The sequence below is a fragment of the Salvelinus namaycush genome, chromosome 31 (genome assembly GCF_016432855.1).
Source record: "Salvelinus namaycush isolate Seneca chromosome 31, SaNama_1.0, whole genome shotgun sequence".
Classification (NCBI taxonomy): Eukaryota; Metazoa; Chordata; class Actinopteri; order Salmoniformes; family Salmonidae; genus Salvelinus; species Salvelinus namaycush.
In genome coordinates this window covers 40,450,752-40,475,781 of record NC_052337.1, presented here as the reverse complement: position 1 = coordinate 40,475,781, position 25,030 = coordinate 40,450,752, and the positions used below count along the sequence as shown (strand labels likewise).

Below are 25,030 nucleotides of genomic sequence, written 5' to 3'. Positions count from 1 at the left end.
ATTCAGAAGTCATTCTACTTGTATGAAGAGCTGAGCGGTCTGACCGGGTCACATTCCTACGGTGCAGGTAAAGCCAGTGAGGCAAATTACCGAAACTACATTCTCTATTAGGCTTATACTGTCTGGGTTAGTAAACGAAACCTGGAGTAGTGTGTAAACTAAACCCGCCCACAAAAGTTATGTTGTATTTCTTTATAATTTGGCCACTCTGTCACAAGTATTCTGTGCCAAGTAGGGAATGTTTCTCACCAGTGCCACACAGGCTGGGTTGATCTGTTGCTATTTGGAACACATTGGGTTTATAGGCGTGTGTGTGCCTGCCAGTTGAACAATGAAACAAGGACATCATAAAAGGAGTAGCCTAGCCCTTATGGAGTATGACGTCTATAGGAAAGTGTTACTATGATAGCAGCCACCCTGGTCTCCTTGGTGCAAATAATATGAAGCTGACACACACACATCCTATAGGCCTACACTCATGTCCCTGTCAATGTGAACCACATTGTATCCACAACAGCAAATATGCTCTCTAAATCAGTAGCAGTACATTTCTCCCTGCAGCCATGCTGTCTTTGACCAGATGGATATCACTGAACGGATTAGAGAGCATTAACTCTCACAGATGAGCTGGGAGAGAAGGCAGACAGACATTAAAACCCATGACAAACAATGAGTGGCAGTGTAATCCTCCAACACCATCTATGGCATTCCCTCTATGCCATAGATTCTGTGGCAATCATCACACAAAAAAAGCACAGAGAAAGATGTTGCGTAAATTGGAATGATTTATTCCATCACAACTTCAAAACATGTACATTGCTCCAAAAATAATTTGACAAAAAAGCAAAATATATATGCTTTATTTTCAACAGACTTTAAAAATGGCACGTAACGACAGATTGATTGACACAAATTAAATAGTGCAGAGAACCTTCTGATTAGGATTTATTTGTACTCTCATATTACATATATAAATATGATTCAAGAAATGAACGCCTGTGTTCAAAGCAGGTCATTGGACCCAACGTTCTCATTCAGCAGGTAAGAATTACAACACTTTTCATTTTACAGGGCCTTGAAACAAGAGAACACACAGGAAGTCACTGTACCAGTTTGTATTTACAAAGTGCAATATATATATATATATATATATATATAGAGAGAGAGAGACACACACACAATATGGGGAATCATTTTCAGCCCTTTTCACAAATGATCTTGAAACCAGAGTGACTCAATAATGCTAATCAAAGTCGTCCCTGAACTGAAACGGTGCCAAAGCAATACAGTACATCTCCACGGAGAGTACAAAGGACCGACAAAAGGCAATGTTACGGATCAACGATAGACCTTGTCTAAGTGGATAACATTCCCTTATTAGATGAGGAACAGTATCATGATGCTCTGGGGGCAAATATAGTTATGTTATAAACACTGGTAGTTGACGTGTACAGTATTACAACTGCAAAGTGTTGATAGTCAAACACATTTCAGCTAAAAATGTGGTGGTACAGCTTCCGATTTCACACTTCAGTACAGGTTATTCAGTCAATAGAGGTAATACTATTTTGGCAACACATAAGCCCCACTTACAATGTATACACCAATAGAAAAACAACAAAATGTGTCAATTGTGCAAATAATACCTGTATGCTAGGTTACGCGTCCTAGGTGATGATTATGATTGTTTATTCTATCCTCTGACCCAGAGAATGACTACTCATTTAAATACGTAAACAATGTATAGACTGCGACTGTGACCCGCTGGAGGATAGAAGGTGTAGAGCTGCATAGCAGTTATCTAAATGTCAACCAGACATTCTCTGACAAGAGAGCCATGGGTCAACAGTCCTCAGAGAGACAGGTGGCACATCAAAGCACTTTAACTCTCATCTGAAGTGTGTTTACACTGTTATAATGTGTTTTGAATGATTTACAAAGAGTTCCTAATAACTCTCAATGTACACCAGAATCATCTTTCCTCAAAAAGGCACAGTATTATTCATCATCATGACACACCTCGTGAACAAAATCAAAGATGCCCATTTAAAACAAAATGCAGTAGTGAGCAGTTGAAATCCATTGGTAATAATCCAGCCATTTATGGAAATGCTCTGTAGATGCAGTCTTCAACTCCCATTGTGGGTAGTAGGGTTTCACCGTAGTGGAAGACAACCAGTCATACTGAAGAAGTTTGTACTATGGCTCCGGGCCCTGGTCTCTGGCTGCAGCTGTTGGAGCAGATTGCATTAAAAGTCTGTAACTGCTGTCGGCTGGAGTCTTTAAACCAGGTTGTACTCCTTTAGATTCAGCTGCAGGATGAAGTCCTTGACAGCGGCGAAGACAAATCGAATGTTCTCCGTGTCGGTGGCACAGGTGAAGTGGGAATAGATGATTTTATCGCTATCTGGATTCAGGTCCAGAAACATCTTCAAGATGAATTCTCTTCCTGCCTGTGGGTCCTGCTGGGGTCCTGAGAGGAGGAGATACGATTAGTTATGATTCATGAAATTATGACAGATGCTTTTTTTATTTACTGTTATATCGGTCTAAAGCGATACATATTAAATATTGTTTCATTTCCGGTTAATGGAACAAGGTATTGGCTCAACAGGACTGAAGAGGATGGTCTTTGAAAGTGTACTGCCGACCGATTGCCTTAACTGGAACAGTGTGTGTGCTGTTTGAGGTTTAACCATGATTGTTTGTGAATGTCCTTCTGTGGCCACAGGGGACAAAGAGGTTGCAAATTGCACCTTCAAGGATCGATTATAGGCCATAAGGGGCAAGGTCATGTAAATGGTGTTAGACAGCTACATCGTATATACAATACTTTATTTATGGTGAGTATGCTATTAATAGGGTTTATTGCGGGTGTTTTTATCTATACACTATATCAGTAATACAATCACTGAATGCTAATCCATTTTGCATTGGTAGCTTATGATCACATTTAGCTGGTCCATGCAAATGAAGCGCTTGTCATTTTGTCATTAGGTCCATGAAAAGAAGGACTTCTTACCATCATATTCAGGGAAGTAATCCACCAGATGTGAGAACAAGATTTTCTCCTGCAATAAGTCAATCTTATTTAAGAATAGTATGATTGAGGAATCTTTAAACCATGGGTAGGTTATTATTGTCCTGAACAATGCTTTGCTTTCCTCCATTCGATTCTGTGTAAAGAAAATGAACACACACACACACAATGTTAAAGAGACTACTGGTATTTGAACTCATTTTTTTTCTTATTCCATCAAGGGTGTGTTGGACCCACTGATCTACACAGTCAGTGTGGACAATTACTTTGCAGTGATTGTGCATGATGCAAATACTGTGCAACAACCAGGCTTTGAGTGTGTTCCAATAATTATTAGTGACTGAAGGGCTCCCCCTACAGGTGAACACTGAGCACAAACCCTGAGTTGGTCAAAGTCCAGTTTAAGTAGCAGTTGTGTTACAACAAAAAAATACTTTCAAACAGTGCGAAGGGTATTCTCATCAAAAAAAAAATCTCAGAGAACACGTAGGCTGGTCCCAGATCTGTATGTGCATTTAGCCAACTCCTACAACTATTGGAGTTGTCGTGCAACAACAGTCGGAGGGGTTGGCTGAAGTAGAGATCTGGGAGCAGGCAAGGTCCAAATCCAACCCTATGAATGAGTATGAATGGAGATCAGCTGGGGGGGGGGGGGATCTGGGTCATCTTCACATAACAGGTTTGCGCTTATTAAACATTAGCGCTGGAACAATGTGCCTCTGTGTTCGGACTGACTGGTTGATTGTCTTTCTCGGTTGATCCTCTCCTCCACTAGAACAGAGCCAGTCATAGAGAGATAGCAAGAGGCAGAGAGTTTGGCCAACTTTCTAGTAAGATGTCATGGTTCTGCCTCTTAGCAGTCCATCTACCCATTCATGAGTTCAAGCAGTACAGTTGGTTAGCACAGTTTAAAATGGTCAATATTTTGCGGAATGTCATTGGTCAGCATTATCCATGGAGGCTCCAACATGTCTGCCGTGGACTGATACAATGTCCTCTAAGAACATCAATGCTTTGGACTGTTGAAAACCGCAATGGCCAAACTCACCTCATTGTCAGACTCCACCAGGACCTGGTCATATTCACTGAGAGCCACCAGGAACATGATGGAGGTGACATTCTCAAAGCAGTGTATCCATTTCCGTCTCTCGGACCTCTGGCCACCCACATCCACCATCCTGAGAACATCAGCACAGCACGATGATGTTTAGGGGAAACGCTCAACAAGCAGGTATAGAGAATAAAGAGTAAACTCTTTTTATAATGGGTTATGATGAGTTATTAAAATGTCATTACTATGTATTGAACTGTAAAGCATGGAACAATGTCAATTTGTATTTGAGTAAATCAAAATGATGCCTCTGATAACAGTTTAATCTTCTAGGATAATCTTGATTACTTGTGTTCACCAGACAGGGAGACAGTAGTAGGCTATGTGGATGCTTACCTGAAGACCACACTCTGGAGGTCAAAGGGGTACTCGATGATGCCTGTGGTGGGGACCCGGACCCTGAGCACATCCTGCTGGGTCGGCACATAAGATGACTCAGCTATACGGTCCAGTGAATTCAGGTAGCTGAAAGGTCATGAGAGGGATGGGGTTAGTATCATTATTATTCTGTTTACAGTTCTGTTACTCATTATATCACTTCTCAGAAAAACACAGAGGTCATAAAATACGTAATCTTTCACCCGAGCAACAATAGGAAGCAATCTGGTCATTGGACCTCTTCATTGCTTACCTAAATCTGCACAGCCTGTTATGTATGAAAATGAGATGTTTCTTAACATAACTGGTATTGGACACAGTGGAAACTATTTGGCAAGAGTTAGGGAGTAGTTATTTACTGGTCTCTGTATCTAGTCACTATTTGGCAATCTAGACTAAAGGCTGGTAATGGTGACTGCTTTACTCACTATTTGGCAGAGTCTGAGAGCTGGTATTCCCTCTTCCGATCATAGCATTCCTGGATCCCTGGGTCATTCCATAGACTCTTAATGGCGTCAATGTACGGATTTGTAAACGTGATCTTCTCCACGTCCACTTCAATGACAATATTTGCATGGCCCTGAAAAAGGTGAGAGAACGACAAAGAGAAGGGGAAAGAGATCATTACTTGAGAAACGTAGAGAGGCATTTATCTGAGTGATCACATTCTTGTAAATGGCAGGCAAGGGATTGTGTTAGCTTGGCCCCAAACCTATCTAGAATTTAAATGGGTGTTAGTGTGAGGCAGGCAGCACATAGCAGTGAATTTGTATGATTATTATATGGAGGTTTTGCGGGATAGAAAGGTCAGCAAAGTATATTTGTCTCTCTCATGGAGATTCCCTACTTTATGTGTGGGCCAACAGTCAACGACGTGTACCTTTTACAAGACCTTGTCTGTCATCCTGCTCAGTAACTAATGACATCATCAGCTAGGCAGAAAGTAAACAAATTTACATATATCATAATGACATCACCTAACCCCTTACTACAAGCCTCACTGAGCCTCGAGAAACGAATGAAAGGTCTGTACAAACATGGACCTAGCCATTACAGCTAGGGTCGGGAGTTTTTTCTGACAATGTGACCTGCCAAGAAAGCCCCCAGACGAGGGGTCTTCAACCTTTTCTTGCCCAGGCAATCCCACCCAGCCAAACCGGTGGCCCAGGGACCCCCATCATACGTTAGAAATATGTTTCATGTCTTATCATAAGGTGAATGATAATGGCAAGGAGAATTAATCAACATTTCTAAACGAATAGACTTGGTAGATAGTTATTCATTATTTTGCAGCGACTGGTGCTCACGGGTACTTTTTAACAGCCTATGTCAGGTACTCCAGTGAGTGTAAATGGCTCCAATGAATGTAATTCGCTCAATATTAGGAATTGAGAACTAAAGTTAACACCATTAGAAATAAAATAGGAGACTATTTTATACTGTAGGTATGTAATTCAAAATGTGTTTATTATGTGATTGCTAGCGATATTCATAAAAACTTTGGGGGGAATATACTTTTTTATGTTTTTATTTTTGGGACCTCATGCAGTACCTCCGCAGACACCTAGTGGTCTGCAGACCCGAGGTTGAATATCCCTGCTCTAGACTAGAGGCTATGACTAATGCTCATAGTTTTTCCAGGTGAGATTACAAGGTGTGGAAAAACACAGGTCCATAAAATGTATTATGGTGCAAAAACTCCTCACCAACAGACTTGTGGGCGACCAACACCAAATATTGACAATAAACAGGCAAAGTCGGTATAGATTAAACAACAAAAGGGTTACCTGGTTGCCTTCACACTTGTAGGGGATCTGCAGGGTCTCCATAGCATGGACCATGGTCTGCATGGCGGTGAAGATGTTCTGGTACACCAGCTTGGTGAAGCCTCGCTTGTCGTCCTCGGAGTAGCCCGTCCCATGGATGATCCTCATCTGCTTGATGAAGGTACTCTTCCCACTCTCACCAGTCCCTGGGGAGAAAAAAAGCTCGGAGATTAACTGTTTCACTTTTAAATCCCTACTTTTAAACACCATTAATGTGTGCAGTGGCTCTCTTCTCACTAACCCACACAGTAGCCGGAGGTTGCTGATGAAAGTGAGGCACATTTTAAGCTTATAATAGTGTCATCTTTATATTGTCAATTTCATGAATAAGTGAAATTTAGATTAAAGCAATTGCAATTCGTCACATGCTACAGAAGAGAGGGACTGTGTTGGCCATTAAATGTTGATACAAAAGTGTCCGAGGGTTTGGCTACTGTGTGTGCATTGTATGTACAGTATGTCACTGGAATAGATTTCTGATCTACTCATTTAAATGGGTGGTGATCCATGACAAGATTCGATGATTTCTAAGAAATGTGTCCCCCTCTGCAATTTTAAACAACCTAGTGTTTATTGTAGCAATTGTAACACTTCCTTAGTTGCCTAACAAACTACATTGGCCCGTTTGCTGTCAACCATCTTTCATTGAGTTATCATTTATTTTACTTCCAGCAAGCTGACAGTTGTGAGCTGGTTGTGTGAACATATTCAAGTTATATAAACATCAACGAGTACAAAAAACAATGCACAACAATAAACATTGTTTTCTTGGCAATATCTAATTTGAATATAAGTTCAAATTGCCATGTTTATTATAGGCGTGTACATTGAAATAACAGAGTTAACCGTGTAACAATGATAATCATACAATGAAACAATGTTTAAAATAATGATTCAATGTCATATCAGTGCTTTGAGTGGGATTCAGAACTTAGTTTACCGAGAAGCAACAGCTTGAATTCGCGGTTCGAGTCTTTCTTGTCCCGGCGAAGCTGCCTTTCGATCTCGTCGTTGATCCGCCGAGCCTCCTTTCCTTCTTCGCTGAGGCAACAGGCCCCTACGGAGTTCAAAGTCATGACTCCCTTGAAAACACTTTGGCTACTTTTGGGTCGAAGAGGTAAACCTATATTCCCAAAGTGAAAGAAAACAATTATAATTTTTAAAGATATTTATATTTCTAAAAATACTTCCCTCAGCTCAGGCTGAATTTTCAGTACAGTGCCGTACAGACGAGGCATTAAAAGCCAAGCGCAATAATAACGCAAATGCAATTCCCAGATGTTTTTTTTAAACCTTTGGCAGAAATAGACTACGTTGTTTTCTTTTTATATAAACTGCGGTCCTCCAAAGAAATGCAGTAGCAGCCAAATTGGGTAGCAGTCAATCTGTGGAAGAATGAATAATTAAATACCAGCACATCTTCACATCCAAATGTTGAACTCCGGGCGTGGTGAGTGAATATGGCGGACTTTTACTCCATATCGCCACAAATGTATAAAAAACTAAATTCCATTATTGCACGGGAATATAAAAAAATTATCTCATGCCACAATATGGTGCGTTTGAATTTGTCTTCATTGAAAATAGTCTGCTTAACTTTGCTCCATTTTTTCTATTCTCACCTTTGCTTGTCCAATCTTGTAATTTCATTATGTACAGAATACAGGCTACTCTGTAACCTATGTGAACCTAGCAGCAAAAAGGCAAGAGCCTTCCAAATAAAAGTGCTCCACACAGAAAAGTACATGTAAAACATTTTTCTTCATCCACCCTCTTCATTCTTCTTCAACTTCATCACTCATCCTAGTCTTTATTTGCATTTTCCCACATCATGCTAATCTACATCGTAATCATCTTCACCAAATTTAAAAAGTGTGGGCCCATTAGAGTGAGGGAGGGTCGGACAGTCTCTCGTAGTAGAGGACTCTTATTTTGACACAATTCTAGCATTGCTGCAGCTGCCGTGTTGTGCTGGCGTAACGCAACTACACTCAAGACCCAATCCATGTGACGTTAGGAGAGGGCGTGTTTAGATGGGAAAGGCTCATGAGGGCATGTCGCGCCAGCACGTTACTATAACCAAGTTACCATCCAACAATTTTATGAGTGTAAAGTATGTCTGATAAAACATTTCACGATAGGCCGGATAACAACACATTTGTCGGTAAACTTTCCAAATGTCGACAACACACACCAGACGGTCGATAAAATGAATGATGCGAGAAATGGCGATGGAAACGCCTTGGCTTTATGCGAAAATATTGATATACGAATCATATCGAAGTAAACTTAGTTATACGATATGTTGTGTGGTCCTCCCACTACGACTCTGAAAAAATTCAGTTTTTAGGCTACAGATTAAGTTACAGATAAGTTTTAACTTCACAAGGTGGTTAAAGTGCACGCGGTGATCGATGCTACTTTCCAATAAATATCGAGCATCTTATTCTGGAGACATGATCGACGCTTGGCTGTCTTTTGAATATATATAATATTCTCATGTAGGCTATCCTACCCGCACCATATTTGCTAGCTGTTGATTAAAGCGCATGTGGCAAGACCAAAGTGCGCATTCGCAATAGGTCTACAACGCAAACCATCAGTAGAGAAACCCATTGAAATTGTATTCTGTACATTGGCAAAAAGTTATGTGCACTACGTCATCACGCACAGCCTTTTTATCCGCAACAGGTCAATATCATGGAAATGTCTCAGGTGGGGAAAATTGTTTTTATGCGGATTTTAGAATATTGACATGAAAATCTGTCGCCAATTGGATGGAAACCTAGCTGGCAAATAAAAACGGTGGGCAGTCCACTACCTACATATATATTGGATTTATGAATAGGCCTATGGGCTAATTTTACCAATCTTAAATGTATCATTAGGCTACATGTTATTGCCTACTGTATGTTGACCATACAGAACTTAAATTTGATGTCACATTGTTTCATATTAATCTTATGCTGCATTGAAGTGTTAGTCGGAATTAGGAAATGTCAGACTTGCTAACTGGTTGTAGTTATACACGTGCAGCGTTCAAAGAATCAGCAAGTCGGAAATGTCCAAGTTTCGACTAGCAAGTAAACAGTTCTTGGTAATTATGCGTTAGCCCTACATGTCATAATTGAAAATGCCTGCCCTCCACCACACGTTTAGTAAAAGGTGGCACAGATTTTATTACTCAGACTTCCAGCAGATACTACAGACAGGGGTAGAGCGAACATGCCACTCAAAAGGACAGAAAGGCTACATTCCCCTTGCAAACTGACTGGCGTTTACAAAGATCCCATCTAAAATATAACAAATGCTTACAAACTGACACGAAAGCAAGTCTAAATGGATCAGAATGTCAATTATTATGTATGCATGAGTTACATCATGTCCATCCCTATGAGTGGCTTGTTAAACATCTGAAATCAGGTAGAAAACTAAACTCAAATTAAAATCAACAGTACTTTTCCTTTTGGCCCCATCAGTCTACCAACAAAATAAAACAATCTTAGCACTTATTCATCCTATGAAATGATTACTGTATATTTCAGTTTTTATACAACACCTAGTCTTTCAGTTAAAAAAAAAATAAGCAAAAAGAACCTACATTTATTTTTTTAATCATAAAATGTTCCTTACAAAACAAGATTACATTCTGCATGCTGTACTGACTGGGGGAGGAGTGGCTCAGGGGAGGCGGAGAGAGAACACATGAGTTTACTCCAAGTACAGAACAGCACAAGAATCCAGAAAAAAAACAAAAAACAAGCAGCGCAAAAAATAACAGGGATTCATTCGACAGCTTTGAGAGAATTTCCAAACTTCTTCTAATTAAAAGTGTGTTAAATGACCGGGGGAGAGCACATCTACCCAAAGCAGGGGAATGTTGGCTCTGAGGGAGAGAATGGGCATGGCAGTTTGGCTCCACTCCACTTCCCTGTTTAGAAGAACCGACCAGAGTACTGCTTCACACTGCAACACAAAACAGTGGAAAAGTGAATAAAGGAACCCCAGGAATCATTTCTAGAAGTCCATTATGTTCAATTTCATTTCAATTAGTCATGAACAACTATTTTTTTCTTCTTCCTTGATTACCACTGATAGGTGACGAGTTGAATAGGTTTCCACCATACTGCGTTCACCGGAGAAGAGGAAAGGGTGCTAGCACGTGCCTGTTCTGCAGTAGATACTGGGCGTTCTGGATCTGGTCCTGTGTTCCATTGATGGTGATGATGCGGTCCTCTGAGCCCTCTAGTGGCTCGTCTATCTTGATGGACGCTCCCGACTCGTGACGGATCTGCTTGATCCGCTGGCCGCCCTTCCCGATGATGGAGCCGGCCAGCTACGACAAGTGAGGAGCCAGGGTTACTTTTCCCCAACAATGTGATTGGCACAATGACAACCGGGTATAGGGGGCAATTTCAACGATGTATGAATAGAGGCTTATGTGGGGAGTTTCTGATCAATTGGAAATAATCTTAACTCTTTTTTTCTCCAGTACATATTTTATGGAAGTGTGTGTGTGGTGGTAAGATTATGCTTGGGGACTGCTATTTGATCTGTTACTCACATCTTTGGGGATGGTCACTTGTGTTGTGATGACAGGACCCCCGATGTCACTGTATGACCCTCGGCCACCTGGAGAGACCAAGAGATATCATTTAGAATGTATCCACTGTTGTGGGGAAAGTCATCCCTTTATAAAACGACAACAACAAAATACAGAAGCAACAAAATGAGACATGATACAAATGTGATCCATTTGCACTCACCAGACTGAAAGGGCTCCCACGAGGAATTGTTGTCTTTGAAAAGATGGAGGAAAAGAATAACAATACGTCACATTGTGGCTGACAGACTACATAGACCAACAGGGTGACAAAGGACAGGGGGAGAGCTGGTGGTGCTTACTGGACAGAAAGGTCTTTACCCCGACCTAAGAGACATTCAAACAGGGTAGAGACTACCGTGACCAAAAGTAAATGTGTAAGAGAGGAGACTCACCACCATATCCACCACTCTGTATTCAGCAGGACATGGGGAAGAGAGAAAGACAAAATGAGAAGCTTATTACAACACTGAAACCTAAGTCAATACTGGTTTACATTTAAGATTGTGCTCCATAATTTGCGCATATGAATCTTAGCTGCCCTATTCATTTTCGACTATGTACATTATTGGTACGACCCTACCAACCCTGCCCGGAAATCGCTTTGGTTTCACCTCAAGTTCATTTGTTAGTTTAGCAGCTCCAGACTATGTACTCAGCTGCTCCTTGGTAACCAAGGAGACAACTGTTGCCAGGCAACAAGAGGCCTAACCAGTGCGCTCGCTCGTTGAAGAGCAGCGCCACAGTGTCCAAACCACAGTGCTTTCACTAGAACAGGAAAACAATACCAATCCATTTCCATAAGTAGAGTAGCTACGACAATCCAAACTGTGTCGACTTGCCTACTATTATAACACCAGGCAATTGACAGACTAACTCGCTCTACCATGCTTCTACCCTTATCCAAACACATAAATGCTGAGGTCACTCACCATGCTGTTGTAGCGGTCTCCTGGTCTTCCTCTCCTGTCGCTGCTTAGATAAGATGGGAGGTTGTCAGGGTTAACATGGCATGAGATGGAGAGGGTTCAGTTTACCACCTTCAGTGGACAGACAGTGTCCCCCAAACCAACGGGCTGACAAGTCTATACAACACAAGTGTGACAAGTCCTTCTTGGCTTGTCGTTTAGCCACCCGAGAGTGTGAAGAGCCACAACAACTTGTTTTGGAATCAGTATTCATAAGTGGACACCGATACAGACGTGGTGTTCATATAGTCATCCACTTATAGGATACGAGGTCATGTTGACAGAATAGCTACTGTGCCATGGTTAAAACCATATTGACGCCCATTAAATCAACAGAAGAGTAAACCCAACATTTTCAACTCCACAGCCGAGAGCTCCATTCTCCAAAAAACTATGGGGATTTGGAGAAGTGGAGAAGTTTCACTCTAACCACTCTGCAGTTGTTTCCTTTTACACAAATTACTTACTTTGGTCTGTCGTCCATGTTGCCGTGATAACTCTGGTGGGAGAACCGGTCCCCTCTGCAAACAAACACAACACGGGAAACATGACTCAGTGGAACTGTGTCATAAAAGATTACTTTAAGGATTAGTCTAACAGTATGACTTGGGTCCATATGATCGCGTTAACATAGGAGAAATCCCTGAGATTATGTATATGACTAACAGTAGTGGGGAAGCTGTGACACTTACACACAGGGGAAGGTACACGGTTAGATTTTTTTTACTGAGTAAGTGAATGTGATCAAAAGAGGTAGCCATAAACAAACAATCCAATGAAAGAACAAAAAGGAAGCTAAGCTCCTTACCCTCCTCTTGGGGGTGGTGGTGGGGGGAGGGGCAGGTTTCGAGCCCGGCTCCCTCCACGCCCTCCTCTACCTGGCAGGGGAGGCGGCGGTCCCCGACGAGGGCTCATGTCGTCATAGTCCCGTCTGGTGGGGGGCATAGGTCGGCCCCCGCGGCCGGGGGGCATGCGTTCAAAGCCCCCCCTGCCCCGCATGGGGAAGCCCCCCATGGGCCGCCGGCCCCGCTCTTCGTAAATCATGGTGAAGCCGCCGTAGTCATACGTCTCGTCGTAGAAGTTGGGGTCATAGGGCTGGGCGCGCCCTTTGATAGGAGCCTACAGAAAGATGGATAATACTATTGAGATGCCACTTGTATGTAGCCCTGTGAAGAAATGTAGCTCTGAAATGACTACAATGTCCACAACTGTTGTAAATGGAATATGTAAAACAAACAAAAAAAGTGTCTGCTGATAAATCGGTACAATTCTAGTATAAGTGACTGACTTTCAGTGAGTTTCCATGTTTAGACACTGGTGATGGGGAAGTGTGTTGTGGTCACCGGCTCAGAACTCTCACCCACCTCAGATACCAAGTCCAGGATAACTTTGATGCATTCAACAACACGGTCTGGCTTCCCTCCAACCAGAACCACACGGTCAGTGGACTGAGGACAGCACTCCTGGAACAGCTTGATGGTGGTCTGGGTGTTCTGGTGGAGACAGAGAAAGCTCAGCATGAAATACACCCGCAACACAGGAAGACTCTGCACAATGCCAAATGTTCAAAATGGGTTTGACCCTTCTTCAGCTTTGAACATGAAATAATATTCATCTTCCAATACACTCCCCATAGCCATCTAAGGACAAGTGGGCAACAACGACAATGATTAAGGACTGATCAAGCACATGCAATCTACATTTCAGCTCATCTTTAACCATGACTATGGACTGAGTCAAGTCAGCATTTTGAAACCAGTGGTGTACACACGACAGACAACAGGATCTTACCTCTCTTAACTCCTTTATCTTGGCACCTTTCACCCCGATGATTCCCCCGGCCAAACTCTGATGGATCAGCAAACGCAGCTCGCAGTCAAAATCAATCCCGTTATAATGCTGGTACTAGGAAAAAACAGGTACAGATCAGTCAGGTCAAATACGGCCTTTAACTCTCGACTGAGGAGCAGGAAAAATACAAACCTACACATGTACTGTATGTCTTTGGAGGCCACGGGGGACTCACCTCTTCCAGAGTAGGGATGATCTTCAGCAGAATCTCTCCGATAGTGTCAATATCTGCACTCACACTCAGGATCCTGGTAGGGAATGGCATGTGGCCAAAGGTAATGAGGCAAAACAGAAAGAAAATAAAAAACAGAAGTAAAATAAAACTTACTTTAAGACTAACACTCACGTGAAGGTCACACAAAGAGTTAAAAAACAAAAAGCAAAGGAAGAAGAGGACTGCTGTATACTGTACATCTTTTGGCTTTCCCAACACTGGACTGAAATACGAGCAACTTGACATGCACTCGCTTATCTCACATTCAACAAAGAAAGACAGGAAGATTGGAATGGGGCAGGTTTGGCAGGGCGTTAGATTACAACGTGAGGCACAAGGCTGGCCACAGTCAGGGGGGAGAGAGAAGCCTTCTTTTAATCATCATGTGCAGCAATTAAAAAATATATAGAATAAACTCGCCATCACAATCGTGCCACCGGCACACCTTCTCATAGTGACAGGGGGTCGGGGGTAGAACAGAAACAAATAAAGAAAGCAGGGGGTGGGGGATGCGAGTGGTAACCACTAGGTGGCGGACAGGAGCGAGGGGGGGAATGAGAGGTTTGGCAGGCAGTCTGGACCGATGGGGGGGCCTGAGAGAAACCAAACAGGGAGATGCAGCACAAGGGGGGGGAAAAAAGAGACGACAGTGATGAGTGACAGAGTGGGCGGAGCTTGAGCGCTCAGATCATGAACAGTGATGTTGAGAACAGTGGGGTGGGGGAGGGGCGCAGGGGGTAGGGGGGAGCAAGATGGGCCAGAAGGACAGAGCGAGAAATATCATTGGCTTTCCTTTCCACAGTTCAAGACGAATAATATCACAGCAAGGAAACATCCAACAGTTCAATATGAACTACTGAAAGTGGAGGATTATTATTTTTTAAATCTCCCTCTGTACGGGACAAGTGACTTCATTTATAGTGACTAAAAAAGGTCCAAATTAAATGGAAATACCTAAATGTGGGGGGAGAAGACAGAAAGATTCAATGGAACAATACACGTCTCCTGATAAAAGGGGAAGGGGAGGGGTTCTATATGTAAAAAATGTTAAAATGAAACAGAAGGCAGGTTATCAAAGACATGTTTCTCTGTTCTAATCAGGCAGTGAGGCAATAACTGGTGGGACATACCGCTCTGGGCCACTGCTGTCAGGGACTGATACACTGGCATTGTACTGCATTGGCCGTGGAGGTTGGCATTGGGCAAGGGCATTCAATCACATGATGTCAAGTAAGGTGCCCGTTTAAGGAGGGGCACGTTTGTGGGCGGGCGGCGGGGCGGGGCGGGGCCAACCGGGGTGTCAGGTGGGCGGGCGGGCGTTCAGGGGCGGAGGTTGGGCCAACGTCAAGGTGGGCAACGCAGGAGGGGCATGTCGATCCAGTACATGGGCAACGGAGGAAGGTGGCCAAAAATAAAAAAGTAAAGGAGAGGGAAGAGGGGGAGAAGGAATACATTTTAATTGAATACACGCTATACTCCATCACTATACTGCTTTAAAAAAAAAAAAAAAAAAAAAGAACAACGGCGACTAGACTGAGCTCTAACAAACACACTGTTAGCTAAATGGACTGCATGGCTATAGAGGTTGTAACAGACTATAGGTCCGCTCAGGCTTTGAGACACCAGTTGTAGGGACATCGCCACAGTCCGGTATAGTTTCAAGGCCGTAAGGGGCATTAGAAATCACATTCAGAGTTCAGTAGGGAGAATCGTTTCCTTTTATCTGAACCATGAGAATGCCCCACCCACCCTCGACCCCAAATCTGGTCCAATCAAGCCAAACCATGTCTGTCCACATGAGCCAACCTATAGATGTGCCATTTGGGAAAGCGAGAATCTGACTACTGTATAAAATAAAGCTGTGGTTGTCCCTCCAAGTGTTCAGACATGCACCATTTGACCAATCAAGTCAAACAATGACAGTCAGTCTATAGATGGGAGATTACCTTTATCAGGGGAAAACCATTTAATACAGGGATCACGTTTGTTTAATAGGGCTCGTTAGGGTTGTCATTAGAAATGGGGTTGCTGGATACCATAATGTCTATGAAAATGTTAGGTATACAACGTCAATTATTAGTGATGGGAGAAAAAAAAAATCAATAGTTACATATCGCAATATTTTTGGACAATATGATATTTATACATATACAGTACGCCCAGAAAGTATTCAAAACCCTTGACTTGTTCCACATTGTTACGTTACAGCCTTATTCTAAAATGTATCAATCAACACACAATACCCATAATGACAAAGCGAAAACAGGTTTAGACATTTTTGCAAATGTATTAAAAATAAAAAAACAGAAATCTTATTTACATAAATATTCAGAACCTTTGCTATGAAACTCGGAATTGAGCTCAGGTGCATCCTGTTTCCATTGATCATCCTTGAGATGTTTCTACAACTTGATTGGAGTCCACCTGTGGTAAATTCAATTGATTGGACATGATTTGGAAAGGCTCACACCTGTCTATATAATGTTCCACAGTTGACAGTGCATGTCAGAGAAAAAACCAAGCCATGAGGTCGAAGAAATGGTCTGTAGAGCGCCAAGACAGGATTGTGTCGAGGCACAGATCTGGGGAAGGCTACCAAAAAAATTCTGCAGCATTACAGGATCCCAAGAACACAGTGGCCTCCATCATTCTTAAATGGAAGAAGTTTGAAACCACGAAGACTCTTCCTAGAGCTTGCCGCCCGGCCAAATTGAGCAATCGGGGGAGAAGGGCCTTGGTCAGGGAGGTGACCCAAAACCCGATGGTCACTGACAGAGCTACAGAGTCCAGACATGGGAGAACCTTCCAGAAGGACAGCCATCTCTGCAGCACTCCACCAATCAGGCCTTTACAGTGGAGTGGCCAGACGGAAGCCACTCCTCAGTAAAAGGCACATGACAGCCCGCTTGGATTTTGCCAAAAGGCTCCTAAAGGACTCTCAGAACATGAGAAACAAGACTCTGGTCTGATGAAACCAATATTGAACTCTTTGGCCTGAATGAAAGGCATCACATCTGGAAGAAACCTGGCACTATCCCTACGGTGAAGCATGGGGGTGGCAGCATCATGCTGTGGGGATGTTTTTCAGCAGCAGGGACTGTGACAGATCCTTGATGAAAACCTGCTCCAGAGCGCTAAGCACCTCCGACTGGGGTGAACATTCACCTTCCAACAGGACAATGACCCTAAGCACACAGCCAAGACAACACAGGAAATACAGGTGTGCCAAGCTTGTAGTGTCATACCCAAGAACACGTAAGGCTGTAATTGCTGCTAAAGGTGCTTCAACAAAGTACTGATCTGAAGGGTCTGAATGATTATATAAATGTGATTTCAGTTTAAATTTGCCAACATTTAAAAAATTGTTTGCTTTGTTATTTTGAGGGGGTGGGGGGTTAATCCATTTTAGAATAAGGCTGCAATCTAACAATGGAAGTCAAGGGGTCTGAATACTTTCTGAATGCATTGTACATATTTGCTACTGTAGGTAGCATTAGCTCACGCTAGTCTGCTGTGCCAAAACTCTGGTATTTCATCCTATAGCTTGTTCTCCATCTTTTTGTAGTAAGCCAGCAACTTTATTTCCCTGAGTGATCAAAACTCGTCCTTATGCTCCCCCTTGTCTCTGCAGCAGACATGGTGAACAATAATACATTTGGAATGTCCAATTGCAATACACATAGAATTGTGACAATCATGAGAATCGCAATACATATTGTATTGGCACCCAAGTATTGTGATATCGTATCCTGAGGTCCCTAGCAATTCTGTCCTAATAATTATAGCTTTACAGCAAATACCCTGGTCGAGGAAAATATTTGATGATGCCAATTCTGTATACTCACGTCTGTGCGTAAGGCTTTTATATTCTTGCCACCCTTTCCGATAACGGCTCCAGCATTCTGAGGGGAAACGAGGGTTTTACTTAGGGACAGAATAATGGGTCAGATTGTTCCATGTCTATCATTCAGCAGACTATCAGGAATTTCTGATTTTAAAAGGAATAGGTCTAAAATCCCATTTCTGTTGACAGGCTTACTTTGCTCTGCAGCAGTACCCGCAGCTCAACCATCTCGTCTGTGTTGCGAGAGCGCTTGAAGGCCTGCTCCTCGTCCATGTCCTCGGCAGGGCGTTTACCTGGAGGGAGAAACCTGGAGCGTTAGCCTGATGCTACACTGTGCCCTATACATGTTCCAGCCAGGCGACAGCATCTACCCAGCATGTGTTCAGCCCCTACCACTCCCCTTCCTGGATCAAAACTGGGCAGAACTGCTCCCAAAACAGCAGTGACTTGGACAGCAAAAAAAACATGGCCATCTGACATGCAATCATGGTGCCAGCATGCGGCTATACCAGTAGTCCCTTCTGTAAAGATTGACAACACTGTTTTTTCCAATAGTTGATACGTCTGATAATGCACTGACAGAATAGCCTTCATGGCTTACCGTTAGTGTCAGTGTTGCTGAACGTGGTCTCTTCTTCCTGCTGCTCGATTTCTGTCTCCATTGTCTTGCACCAGCGGTGAAACGTGAACAGCCTCCTCTCTGTGGATCTGCTGTGGTGAGGCAACAATGGAAATAAGACTATGCCTCTTGAGGACTGAGGATGTCAGACAAGACTTCACCAATCCTGTCACTAATCAAACCTGTTGCCTTGCCCCTGCTTACAACTAAAATGATATCCCAAAGGCTGGCAGATGGCGATAGTCGTGTCATCTTACAGTCCAAATGCATTGTATGCAGCCGGCAATACATTCGTATCCCTCGTGGACCGGTTCTTACCTACAACATTCTCAATTCAGACAGCATAGGCTTTGATTTCCTCCTACCTAAATTATAATCCTGAATGTTCTGTATCACGTTCAGCCAATCAAGTTGCAGCAGTCAGTTTTTTCCACCCCTAACCTAATGCAGTGCTGTATCATTAGTGGAAACCAAGACTCTCTGGGTGGATCTGCTGGTTTGGACTAGCAGAAGTTACTTTTCATAGCAGGTGAGGGGAAACTTATGGAGCAGGTTAGGAGAATTAGTGGCAGGTTGGTACGATTAGCTTACGGTTAGGAAAAGGGTTAGCTAAAATTGTCCCGGACTCGAACATATCTAGTTACAGCCAGGTCTGCCTTGAACAGTCTTGGTTTCCACTAATGCGACGCTGCCAACTCAACAGGCTTGCTTAAAATGAACTGAACCCCTGGTCTGGGTTTAAACCCGATTGGCTGAACATGATTGAAAACATCCAGCATTGGCTTTTAGCCACTCCAGTAGCATGGTGGTGGAAATGGAAAGGAAAGTACACATTTTCCCCCCGTTTTTTATTTTATCCACAGAGGATATGAATGTATTGGCGGCTGCATACAATGCATTTGGACGGTAAGATGGCACAACTTAATATCGCCATCTTCCGGTCTTTAGGCTACTTTAATTCCTATTAATGCTGTGCCACAGGATACACAAGTGTACTTACTATACTGTAATTTAACGTAAAACATCCCAAATCACCGCCCTTAATACGAGTGTTTGCCGCTTGATGACATAGCTAAATGTAATGTTAACGGGTCATTAAATGAACACAGTACAGTCGCCCGAAATTTTTTAGGGGGTAGTTTGCCACCTCTCATTGTAACTAGCTAGATACGTTACTACTTGTGTGGGTGTAATGTGTAAGAAAGGGATGACATTAGCAAGTTAACGTATGCTTAACACTGATGTGGACAAGCTATTTATCGAGCTAGTTAACGTTAGCCAGTCAATGACCTAATGCGTGGCAACACTGGAAGTAATATCGCTAGTAACGTTAGCTTGTTACCCAACTAGATTACTAGGTAGCTCTGAAGGCCTATAGTAGCTAGCTAGCTACTTCTGCACAAACACATTTACAATAACGCGTTATATAACGCATTTTTTTTGTCAAGAAGTCAGCTGTTATGTTTCTGTTAACCAGCTAATACAGGGTCAGACAACGTTAACCAGGTAGTTATGATTATTGGCTAAATCCATATGTGTAACGTTACATGCGCTGTATGTAGCTAGGCGAGTTAGCAAGCTAGCTCATTCACACTAGTTAGCCAACTACAGTATAAAACTAAGGCCGTTTTGCATAGCTAAACGTTAGCTTGAGGAATGACTGACAACGTTAGCTACAATTTTCTCAACGGAGGTAACCGCAAACGTTTGGGAACTAAATTAACTAGGCTCGACTCCTAGCTAGCTAATATTAGCGATACAGTTCGAGGCGTGTCCCCAAATGAGCCCAAAACTGATTTCATTCCCCATTGACCGATTAAAATGTAAAATAATTAACGTTAACTAACAAACAGCCTCAAATAATTGAACGCGAACCACTAACCTATTTAGATTTTTTTAGCTAAACTAATATGAAACAAACCTGCAGCCAAATCGTGTTCTTCACAGCCAATTTTTGTCCTGAAATTGGTTGAACAATCTTCCCATTACAGTCGGGCCGCAAAATAGGGCGTCTGTCTTCTTTCACTGATTGGAGAGTGCAGATTCGAGATAACAAAATATTGTGCCGAGATTGGATAAATCAGCTGTCTTTCAAAATCAACACGTCTGCAGAGAAATGTGGGCTGCGTTTAGACAGGCAGCCTAATTCTGATAATTTTTTCCACTCGTTTTCAAATGTTATAGTAGCCTAGGCTATGGCTAATCAAATTTTATTTGTCACATGCTTCGTAGACTAACAGTTAAATGCTTACTTAGGAGTCCTTTTCCAACAATGCAGTTAAACAGAAAAAATGTGTCATTTATTTTATTTATTTAACCAGGTAGGCTAGTTGAGAACAAGTTCTCATTTGCAACTGCGACCTGGCCAAGATAAAGCAAAGCAGTTCGACACATTCAACAACACAGAGTTACACATGGAATAAACAAACATACAATCAATAATACAGTAGAAAAGTCTATATACAACATGTGCAAATGAGGTAGGATAAGGGAGGTAAGGCAATAAATAGGCCATGGTGGCGAAGTAATTACAATATAGCAAATAAACACTGGAATGGTAGAATGTGCAGAAGATGAATGTGCAAGTAGAGATATTGGGGTGCAAAGGAGCAAGATAAATAAATAAATACAGTATGGGGATGAGGGAGTTGGATGGGCTATTTACAGATGGGATATGTACACAGCTGGTGCTTAAAGCTAGTGAGGGAGATAAGAGTCTCCAGCTTTAGTGATTTCTGCAACTAGTGACACGAGGAATAACTCCACAGTAAATAACAATGTGTGAGAAGAAAAAAAACGTACAGGGAGTAACTGTACCGAGTTGATGTGCAGGGGTATGAGGTAGTATGTACATAGAAGGGGTAAAGTGTGGGTGTGTGGGTGTGTCCCAAGACACTGCATCGCAGTACAAGAGGCATCACTGCAGTACCTGGTTCGAATCTAGGCTGCATCACATCTGGCCGTGATTTGGAATCCCATAGGTTGGCACACAATTGGCCCAGTGCCGTCTGGGTTTGGCCAGGACAGGCCGTCACTGTAAATAAGAATTTGTTCTTAGCTGACTTGCCTAGTTAAATAGAGGTTCAATTTAAAAATAAATTTATTTAACTAGGCAAGTAAATAAGAAATTGTTCTTAACTGACAATGACTGCCTAACCCGAACAACGCTGGGCCAATTGTGCGACCGCCCTATGGGACTCCCAATCACGGCCAGTTGTGATACAGCCTGGAATTGAACTAGGGTCTGTAGTGACGCCTCTAGCACTGAGTGGCACTGCCTTAGACCGCTCCGCCACTCGGGAGCCCAAGTTGGGGTGTCATGTTGGAGTGTGTGGGTAGAATCCAGTGTGCGCAGTTAGTGCAAAAAAAGTGTCTGTGTTGGTGTCAGTGTAAGTGTGTGTGGGTAAAGTGTGTGTGTGTGCGTGCATAGTCAGTGCAAGAGCAAAAAGGGTTAATGCAGGTAGTCCGGGTAGCCATTTGATTAGCTATTTAGCAGCCATGTTTAGCAGTCTTATGGCATGGGGGGTTAGAAGCTGTTCAGGCTCCTGTTGGTTCCAGACTTGATGCACTGGTACAATATTTTGAGCCTTCCTCTGACACCGCCTGGTATAGAGGTCCTGGATGGCCGGGAAGCTCGGCCCCAGTGATGTACTGGGCCGTACTCATCACCCTCTGTAGCGCCTTGCAAGCCAAGATGCTCTCAATGGTGCAGCTGTATAACTATTTGAGGGCCCATGCTGAATCTTTACAGAACCCTGAGGGGGAAGAGGCACTGTTGTGCCATCTTCACACCTGTGTGGGTGTGAGGACCACGTTAATTCCTTAGTGATGTGGACACAGGAACTTGAGGCTCTTGGCCACGCTGTCATGAGTGAACAGGGAGTACAGGAGAGGACTAAGCACACACCCCTGAGGGGACCCCATGTTAATGGTCAGCGTGGTGGATGTGTTGCCTACCCTCACTGCCTGGGGGGCAGCCCGTCAGGAAGTCCAGGATCCAGTTGCAGAGGGAGGTGTTCAGTCCCAGGGCCCTGAGTTTGGTAGGGACTTTGGTGTTGAATGCTGAGCTATAGTCAATGAACAGCATTCTTACATGGGTATTCCTTTTGTCATGTGGGTGAGAGCAGTGTGGAGTGCAATAGAGATTGCGTCATCTGTTGGCACAGGATGCGAATTTCAGTGGGTCCAGGGTGTCTTTTTATGGCTATAGATGTGAGTGCTATGGGTCGAAGGTCATTTAGGCAGGGACTATGGTGGTCTGTTTGAAACAAATTTGTATTACAGACCGGGTCAGGGATAGCTTAAAAATGTCAGTGAAGACACTTGCCAGCTGGTCAGCGCATGCTCTGAGTACCCGTCTTGGTATTCCACCGTGGCTTTGCGGATGTTAACCTGTTTAAAGGTGTTACTCACATCGCCAATGGAGAGTGAGATCACACAGTCGTCCGGAACAGCTGGTGCACTCATGCATGGGTCAGTGTTTGCCTCTACGCGAGCATAGAAGGCATTTAGCTCATCTGGTAGGCTCGCACGGCTGGGTTTCCATTTGTAATCCTTGACAGTTTGCAAGCCCTGCCATATTCGTCGCGCATCAGAGCTGGCGTAGTAGGATTCGATCTTAGTCCTGTATTGACACTTTGCCTGTTTGATGGCTCGTCTGAGATCTGAGCAGGATTTCTTATGAGCGTCCGGATTAGTGTCCTGCTCCTTGAAAGCAGCAGCTCTAGCTTATAGCTCATTGCAGATGTTGCATGTAATCAATGGCTTCTGGTTGGGGCATGTACGGTCACTGAAGGGACGACGTCATCGATGCACTTATTAATGAAGGCGGTGACTGATGTGGTAAACTCCTCAATGTCACTAGTTGCACAGGTGACATGCTGGTAAAAATGAGTTAAAACGGATTTCAGTTGCCTGCATTAAAATCCCCGGCCACAAGAAACGCAGCATCTGGATGTGCATGCTCTTGTTTGCTTATGGCCCTATACAGCCTGCTGAGTGCGGTCTTAGTGCCAGCATCGGTTTGTGGTGGTAAATAGACGGCTATGAAAAATATAGATTAAAATTCTTGGTAAATAGTATGGTCTGCAGAATGTCCAGACCTGTAGACTCGTTGAAGTAGAAATGGTCATCCAAATTGATGATGGTGACCGCTGTTCTGATGTCCAGAAGCTGTTTTCGGTCATAGGAAATTATGGTTGAGACAATATATACAAAAAAAGTTCAAATCAGCTTGAAAAACACACAAAATAGCAGAATTGGTCAGGAGCTGCAGCACCATGTGGTGGTCATCATTGCAATGATCAGTGGTGTAAAAATGCTTGAAAGTACTACTAGATTTTTGGGGTATCTTTACTTTACTATTTAATGTTTTTGACAACTTTTACTTCACTACATTCCTAAAAGAAATTATGTACTTTCACTGACACCCTAAAGTACTCCTTACATATTGAATGCTTAGTTGGACAGGAAAATGGTTTAATTTGCACACTTATCAAGAGAACATCCCTGGTCATCCCTACTGCCTCTGCTCTGGTGGATTCACTAAACATAAATGAGTGTTGGAGAGTGCCCCTGGCTATCCTCAAATAAAAATTGTAAAAATTATGCTGTCTGGTTTGCTTTATATGAGGAATTTGAAATTATTTATACTTTTACTTTTGATACTTTAGTATACTCGGGCTCCTGAGTGGAGCAGCGGTCTAAGAGGTGTCACTACAGACCCTAGTTAGATTCAAGGCTATATTACAACCGGCTGTGATTGGGAGTCCCATAGGGCGACGCATAATTGGCTCAACGTCGTTAGGGTTTGGCCGGGTAGGCTGTCATTGTAAATAAGAATTTGTTCTTAACTGACTTGCCTAGTTAAAATAAATATTTTAGCAATTACATTTACTTTTTGATACTTAAGTATATTTTAAAACCAAATACTTTTATTTTACTGTGTGACATTTTCTTGAGTAATTTTTTTTTAAATTAAGGTATCTTTTACTCAAGTTTGAAAATTGGGTAGTTTTTCCACCACTGGCAATGATTCAGGAAAAAAAACAAAGTAGCCTAACATCTGTTTTCAAAATGTAGCAAGCTAATGGTGCAGACATCAAATTACATTGGTTTTCATTTCAATGTAAAAATTGCTATTGGATACACTGCTAAATCCACATTAGTCTTTTCATTAATCAGAATAATACCCTCTGCTCCTCCTTGTGGAGCAAAAATGTTAACCTCCCCTGTTATTGGTAATGGTGAGAGGTTAGCATGTCTTGGGAGCATGATCTTTGTACATCTAACTTTTTTGTACTCATTATTTCTTGATTCTTTCATGATTATCTGTAATCATGGTAGCATCTACATTTAATGTAGAAGTGTGAAGCAAATAATGTTTATCTACAAGATAAATTACTCAAATGACACAAACCATTGATTTCTGTTGGGCACATTGTATTCCGAAACACAACAAACAAACTGCCAAATACATCCAAGTTTGTAGAGTTACAATCTTGATGTAATCATTGTGTGGTAGGAATTTGGGACCAAATACTACATTTAATACACTATGAATTTGTCCAAATACTT

The 25,030-nt window shown here is 42.6% G+C and overlaps 2 protein-coding genes across 9 annotated transcripts; both read right to left on the bottom strand.

The window, feature by feature from the left end:
• Nucleotides 1-806: 806 nt before the first annotated feature.
• On the bottom strand, nucleotides 807-9,415 carry LOC120025440 (guanine nucleotide-binding protein G(q) subunit alpha-like). Of its 3 annotated transcripts, none has more exons than XM_038969980.1 (8): nucleotides 7,978-9,415; nucleotides 7,296-7,478; nucleotides 6,317-6,501; nucleotides 4,958-5,109; nucleotides 4,488-4,616; nucleotides 4,089-4,218; nucleotides 3,023-3,176; nucleotides 807-2,473 (listed from the first exon to the last, which is right to left on the bottom strand). In XM_038969980.1, exons 1-8 carry the CDS (start codon nucleotides 8,003-8,005, stop codon nucleotides 2,283-2,285), a joined length of 1,152 nt encoding a protein of 383 aa, XP_038825908.1. In that variant the 5' UTR covers nucleotides 8,006-9,415; the 3' UTR covers nucleotides 807-2,282. The 3 variants fall into 3 exon arrangements, with proteins under 3 accessions (XP_038825908.1, XP_038825909.1, XP_038825910.1); XM_038969981.1 differs by lacking the exon at nucleotides 7,978-9,415 and adding an exon at nucleotides 7,767-7,971; XM_038969982.1 differs by lacking the exon at nucleotides 7,978-9,415 and having other exon boundaries at nucleotides 7,296-7,760.
• Nucleotides 9,416-9,952: 537 nt separating this feature from the next.
• Nucleotides 9,953-20,488, bottom strand: LOC120025439 (heterogeneous nuclear ribonucleoprotein K-like). Of its 6 annotated transcripts, none has more exons than XM_038969974.1 (16): nucleotides 20,376-20,488; nucleotides 18,437-18,546; nucleotides 18,031-18,128; nucleotides 17,837-17,893; nucleotides 15,122-15,165; nucleotides 13,953-14,025; nucleotides 13,718-13,831; nucleotides 13,291-13,419; nucleotides 12,735-13,045; nucleotides 12,394-12,447; nucleotides 11,891-11,933; nucleotides 11,354-11,369; nucleotides 11,122-11,154; nucleotides 10,920-10,987; nucleotides 10,445-10,691; nucleotides 9,953-10,321 (listed from the first exon to the last, which is right to left on the bottom strand). In XM_038969974.1, exons 2-15 carry the CDS (start codon nucleotides 18,495-18,497, stop codon nucleotides 10,488-10,490), a joined length of 1,305 nt encoding a protein of 434 aa, XP_038825902.1. In that variant the 5' UTR covers nucleotides 18,498-18,546; nucleotides 20,376-20,488; the 3' UTR covers nucleotides 9,953-10,321; nucleotides 10,445-10,487. The 6 variants fall into 6 exon arrangements, with proteins under 6 accessions (XP_038825902.1, XP_038825904.1, XP_038825905.1 ...); XM_038969976.1 differs by having other exon boundaries at nucleotides 10,522-10,691; XM_038969977.1 differs by having other exon boundaries at nucleotides 11,891-11,930.
• Nucleotides 20,489-25,030: the final 4,542 nt, after the last annotated feature.

Excerpts from the sequence above, each read along its gene's own strand:
- LOC120025439 (XM_038969974.1), bottom strand. The coding sequence starts at position 18,497 with ATGGAGACAGAAATCGAGCAGCAGGAAGAAGAGACCACGTTCAGCAAC. Across the intron at positions 11,934-12,393 it reads AACATGGACGACAGACCAAA|CAGCGACAGGAGAGGAAGAC; the intron begins GTAAGTAATTTG and ends ATCTTATCTAAG. Across the intron at positions 10,988-11,121 it reads GTGGGAGCCCTTTCAGTCTG|GTGGCCGAGGGTCATACAGT; the intron begins GTGAGTGCAAAT and ends TGGTCTCTCCAG.
- LOC120025440 (XM_038969980.1), bottom strand. The coding sequence starts at position 8,005 with ATGAAATTACAAGATTGGACAAGCAAAG. Across the intron at positions 6,502-7,295 it reads ATTCAAGCTGTTGCTTCTCG|GGACTGGTGAGAGTGGGAAG; the intron begins GTAAACTAAGTT and ends TTTTCTCCCCAG. Across the intron at positions 4,617-4,957 it reads CTCTCAGACTCTGCCAAATA|CTACCTGAATTCACTGGACC; the intron begins GTGAGTAAAGCA and ends ATGACCTTTCAG.